The sequence below is a fragment of the Saccostrea echinata genome, unplaced genomic scaffold, assembly GCF_033153115.1.
Source record: "Saccostrea echinata isolate AGI-Se365-2 ecotype Australia unplaced genomic scaffold, CSIRO_AGI_Sech_v1 ptg000012l, whole genome shotgun sequence".
NCBI classification, from domain to species: Eukaryota; Metazoa; Mollusca; class Bivalvia; order Ostreida; family Ostreidae; genus Saccostrea; species Saccostrea echinata.
Window position 1 is genome coordinate 20,791,986 of NW_026889761.1, and position 6,102 is coordinate 20,798,087.

At 33.5% G+C, this 6,102-nt stretch overlaps 1 protein-coding gene across 1 annotated transcript; it reads left to right on the forward strand.

The window, feature by feature from the left end:
• Nucleotides 1–1,818: 1,818 nt before the first annotated feature.
• LOC133185517 (uncharacterized) lies at nt 1,819–5,855 on the forward strand. The gene is made up of 2 exons (XM_061320794.1): nt 1,819–1,885; nt 2,180–5,855. The coding sequence occupies exons 1-2, from the start codon at nt 1,878–1,880 to the stop codon at nt 4,752–4,754; spliced, it is 2,583 nt and encodes an 860-aa protein (XP_061176778.1). The 5' UTR covers nt 1,819–1,877; the 3' UTR covers nt 4,755–5,855.
• The last annotated feature ends 247 nt before the right edge of the window (nt 5,856–6,102 follow it).

Here is a 6,102-nt window from a genome sequence, read left to right on the forward strand (position 1 = left end):
TATGATATAAGATAGATTCAAGCTTGTTCATATCATGACCTCCAGAGGTAGGATGGGGCAAAAATAAGGATCAAAGTATGCAAGCATTGTCAGGTAGTGCAGATTCAAATTTGTTCAAATCATGCCCCCCCCCCCCTCCTAAGGAAGGGTGGGACCACAATAAAATATCGAAGTGTATAGGCGAAAATATCAAAATGAAGAACAAAAGGGTCATCACACAATTTATATTATTATTGCAAGCATTCCCATATAGCATAGATTCAAATTCATTGAATCCATTATCCTGGAGTTTAGGTGGGACAACAGTAAGGACTCAATATTCACTCAAAATATGCAGGAAAAATTAAATTAAAAATCACCATAGACATGTATTGTGGATTCAAATTTGATCAAGTCATGACCCCCTTGAGGCCGGGGTAAGCCCAACAAAGTATGGGGTCAATTTTTTTCATTGGTATATATAGAGAAAAATATCTTTTAAAAGCCGAGGTGACTCAAATGAGCGTTGTGGCTCATGGGCCTCTTGTTTAATGGTGCTAACACTTTGTAGTATTTACAACTGCAAGTGAAAATCAATTATTTTAAATTTCTAAATACAGATATACATGTAATACACAATCGAAGCTTTTTTGTAATTAATACAGAATAACCACACGAGGAAATATAAAAAAAAAGTTATTGATTATCTGGAGTTAGAGTGATCGTTGTGATTTATTCATAAGATTTTTAATAGAGACCTCAACGTTTTCTCTCTCTCTCTCTCTCTCTCTCTCTCTCTCTCTCTCTCTCTCGTACACATACACGCACACATTTTTTTTTAATTATTGAAAGAATGATAAAAGACATCGTGGGTGAAATTTCTGCGATGATGATCAATAGTTTTACATGCTTGGTCAGACTTGGTTTTCTCCGGTAGCTAATACCTGCTTCTACAGGTGTCTCTGGTGCTGATTTTTCTGTAAGACTTCATCGATTACTTTCATGCAAGTAATAAAGATGGAGGAACAAGACGTGCAAAATTCCCATAACTTCAAATGTATAAAAGTCAAATTCAATTTGTGAACTTATATTTAGTATTTAGACCAAAGTTCTAATTATTGAAAATGATTGAAAAGTATGAAAATTTGTCTTTTGAAAAAATTCTCGGCAAAAATTTCTATAGTGAAAATAGGATTTCTTGGGATTTGAACCCAAACCATAAAAATAACTGAGTATCAGTACTAGTTTTTCCTTTGAGACTGACACGCTAACCACTACACCACACAGCTTATAAAACGTAGTGGTGTTTAAAAAATATTGTTTGTTATAAACTATTGATTAACTGGACTTCAAATATTTCTCGGTAAGATACAAATTTTAAAGTAAACATTAAGAACAGATGATCCTAACAAAAATGATGACTGGATTGGCATATATATATATATACATATATTTTTTTTACCTATTTTTTAATTGTAAATGAATAAAATATCAAATTTCTAAAATATTAAGTAATTGTAAACTTTCTTTGATGTTCAACCTTTCTGCAATCAATACAAATTCTTATCACTTTATAGGACATTATTGTTAAATTTTGAATGAAAAAAAAAATCAAAATCTGTGTGGCTAAACTTATTCGTTTTACTTATATAAATATGACTTAAATTGTTATTTTCATGGCTTTTGAAAAAAAAGTTTGTTAGTTTCATCTGTCCTTAATGTTAACTGAAATATCTAAGTAAATTGTGTTATAATTGAGACTTATTTTCTTTTACGTTTTATTTGTAGACCAATAGGCATTTTCTCGTCCCATCTTCTTATAGGAGGCAAAAATGAAGACCTGAGTGTATTGATGATAATAGAACAGCGCTTGTTATTTTAAAGATTTTACCTTGTGAATGGCAAGGTTAGGGCAATTTAGAATTTTTCGGAAAAAATATTATTCATGCCACTTTGTTTAAACGAAGGCATATAAAATATTTTTCCTTATTCATATTTATATATTTGTCCTTTTCAATGATTTTTTCAAACATTGGAAAACACACTGATTCAAGAATAAATAAGAAAATGAGAAGTTATCCATAATTCCTTCAACAAGGATTATTTTTCTCTCAAAATATTGATATTTTTTAGACGAAAACAAACTAATGTACAGGCGATCATCTTCTTTGAGTTATTAAAGATTGTTTTTCTTTTACAGGGGAACGATGAAGGTGCAGTTCCGTGGTGTTGTTATCTGGCTTGTCGCCATAGGTTTCATCGTACTCATCTGGAATATGAGCTACAACCCGGGTGATTTAAGTCCAGAAACAAAAGACACTACCTACCCTGTACATGAATTTTATATACCGACGGTTAAGTACGAACAATACAAGACTACAACCCCAAAAGTAGCATACAACATCAAAGATCACATACGCGATCCACATCCATACAAAAAAGTGGATAATGTGGACAAAATGTATTCACAAGCAAATCAGGATAAAGTTGTGTACGATATCTTGAAAAAAGATGGTGGATTTTTTGTGGAAATTGGTGCGTTTGATGGACAGTTTCTTTCCAATACGTTGTGGCTGGAACGTAAGCACAACTGGACAGGACTTCTTATCGAGGCTAATCCGGAACTCTGCCAGAGAATAGATAAAGTTCAACGTCGTGCTTGGAGAATGTGCGCATGTCTCTCCAGTGCAACTAAGCAGGTAACTTTTATTAAGGGAGAAGCAGTTGGTAGTGTGAAAGAATACGTAAATGAGCATCATGTGAAACTTTTAAAGAAAGATAATACAGTGTCTGTTCCTTGCTTTAGTTTAGAGGAAGCTTTAAATCATGTGAAAAGAAAGCACATTGACTTTTTTTCGCTGGATGTAGAAGGAGCTGAAAAAGTTGTTTTGCAGTCACTACGAAAAGGGCTTGAATCTCAAATATTTACTGTTGATGTATGGTCAATTGAGTATAAAGTTTACGATGGAAGTAGAAATGTAATAGAAGAATCTAGAAAAAATCTTCAGTTTTTGAGAGCGTACTTTCAGACTCTTGGCGGATATTTCGAACATTCTCAATTAGAACCTCTCGTTCCTTCCCCGAAAGATGGAACTGCTTTAGATGTGGTGTTTGTTCGTAATACCGTTTGGTGTAAGTCGCATGACAGTTTGCCAGACGGAAAAAGCTGTCCAGGCAAAGAAACAGTGACTGCTGAAATGAAAAATTACATTAAGGAACCGTCTCCTTACAAGAAAAGAGACAATGTGGACAAAAGATACTCCCAGGCAGGCCAGGATAAAGTTGTTTATGATATCCTTAACAAAGAAGGAGGATTTTACTTGGAGATTGGTGCTTATGATGGAGAGGGTCTTTCCAATACCGTGTGGCTAGAGCGAAAGCACAACTGGACAGGTCTTCTTATCGAAGCTAATCCGGAACTCTGTAAAAGAATAGATAAAGTTGAGCGTCGAGCTTGGCGACTCTGTGCATGTCTTGCAAGTTCAACCAAGAACGTTACGTTTATAAAAGGAGAAGCTATAGGTGCAGTACAGGAAGAGGTTGACAAACATCATGTTAAATGGATTAAGGGAAAGGACCTTGTTCCTATTCCATGCTTTAGATTAGAAGATATTCTAAAATATATAAAAGTCAATCATATTGACTATTTTTCTCTGGACGTTGAAGGCGCAGAAAAAAGCATCTTGCTAGCACTACAGGACAGTCTGAAAAAGAAAACATTCACTGTTGATGTGTGGACGATTGAATATAAAGTTTACGATGGAAGTAGAAATGTTATAGAAGAATCTGTGAAAAATTTGAAATTTTTACGGGAGTACTTTCAGAACCTTGGTGGATATACCGAACATTCCCAATTAGAACCTCTCGTACCTTCTCCTAAAGATGGGACTGCATTAGATGTGGTTTTTGTTCGCAATGAAGTTTGGTGTAAATCGCATGACAAATTGCCAAATGGAAAAGACTGTTCAGGGAAAGCGACGACAGCAATGTCGTTTGATATAAAAAATTACATAAAGGAACCGTCTCCTTACAAGAAAAGAGACAATGTGGACAAAAGATACTCCCAGGCAGGCCAGGATAAAGTTGTTTATGATATCCTTAATAAAGAAGGAGGATTTTACTTGGAGATTGGTGCTTATGATGGAGAGGGTCTTTCCAATACCGTGTGGCTAGAGCGAAAGCACAACTGGACAGGTCTTCTTATCGAAGCTAATCCGGATCTCTGTAAAAGAATAGATAAATTTGAACGTCGAGCTTGGAGACTCTGTGCGTGTCTTGCAAGTTCAACTAAAAATGTAACATTTATCAAAGGAGAAGCTATTGGTGCAGTACAGGAAGAAGTAGATAAACATCATGTTAAATGGATTAAGAAAAAGGAATTCGTACCTATTCCATGTTTTAAATTAGAAGAAATTCTTAATCATATAAAAGTCAATTATATTGACTATTTTTCCCTGGACGTTGAAGGCGCAGAAAAAAGCATCTTGCTAGCACTACAAGACGGTCTGAAAAAGAAAACATTCACTGTTGATGTGTGGACGATCGAATATAAAGTTTACGATGGAAGTAGAAATGTTATAGAAGAATCTGTGAAAAATTTGAAATTTTTACGGGAGTACTTTCAGAACCTTGGTGGATATACCGAACATTCCCAATTAGAACCTCTCGTGCCTTCTCCTAAAGATGGAACTGCCTTGGATGTGGTGTTTGTTCGCAATGAAGTTTGGTGTAAATCGCATGACAAATTGCCGAACAATGCACCCTGTGTAAAATGATTATAATGAATGTTAGTTCTATTTTCTCTTACATTTAGCTTTTTTTTTTTCAAAAAAATGTATGATTCTAATTGATGAAACTGTGTTTTACAAAGGTGGTTTAATATTGTGGGTATTCAACATTTACATTTCTTGTACATATACACATATTTATCTTGTATGTATTCTGATTTGCTTGATGGAAAAAATGATTAATAATATGAGAAAAAGAGGGCAAAGCGAGTGAAAGATTACTAATGTAGATGCAGCATCAGCATTAATATTACGTGAAGTATGCAAAGAGATTTTTTAACCTGAAAAATATTTTTATGTTCAAGCATTATACTTTTGTCACTAAATCATCTTTACACGACAATCCCGTTATTTTGATTTTGAGTTAACTGAATTTGTCATTTTCAGCATCACTATACATTCTTTTACGCTTAACCTGATGAATGTTATTTCGATTTTAACACATGCTGAATGATCTATTACACACACACACACACGGAGAGAGAGAGAGAGAGAGATCTTTGATTGACAGCTTGTGTATGTTTCACAATTCATCTTCAATTGAATGATTGTGTAGAGTCTTAAGGATATAACGCGTTGTTTGCTATTAATACTATCTGTAGGACCGTATCAGTTGACAAAACAAATTTGTTGAGTATTAACATTGGTTATAACCAAGCCTGGACCGTTTGTTTTGTTCTACACGTCAGCCGTTCATCCAAACGTGAATTGTTGAAAAGCGTCAGACTTCATACCTTGTCAGATTACTTTCCCATTCTTAGCAGTGCTGTATAACACAGGCCAATGTTGAAATTAATGAAAATATTTATATTTTTTACTTAAACTCGTAATTTTAGAGACAAAATAAGCACTCTGAGGACATTTTAAAGTACGGAAATTTCTTTTTATTTTTATTTTCAAAGAAAAATTCTACAAAAGCTTTGAAATTTTTTTTTTTTAAAGTATATTTTTTAATAGAAGTCTGCTTTTTTTCAGTTAGATAATGAGGAACTAATTTGTACTCCTGCAGAAGTAACAACCATAGCTTAAGTTATGCTGTATCTCATAAGAGAAGGATTCTCTAAATAATAAAAACAAATGTGTGTTTGATTTTATTATATCAAATTTAGATGTACATGTATGTGTCGAGTTAAATCAAGTTCATTTTTCAAAATAAGATACCTGACATATTTCATCTGGAAAAAATGTCCAATGACAATAAAAATGTTAGTGAACAGAATTCATTGTTGCTTACTTACATTAGGAAAATACATGCAAATAATATATTGCTTTATCTTGGTTTTAGACTATTATATTTGCTAAAAATACTTAAATCTATTACAAATTGTTTCATGCA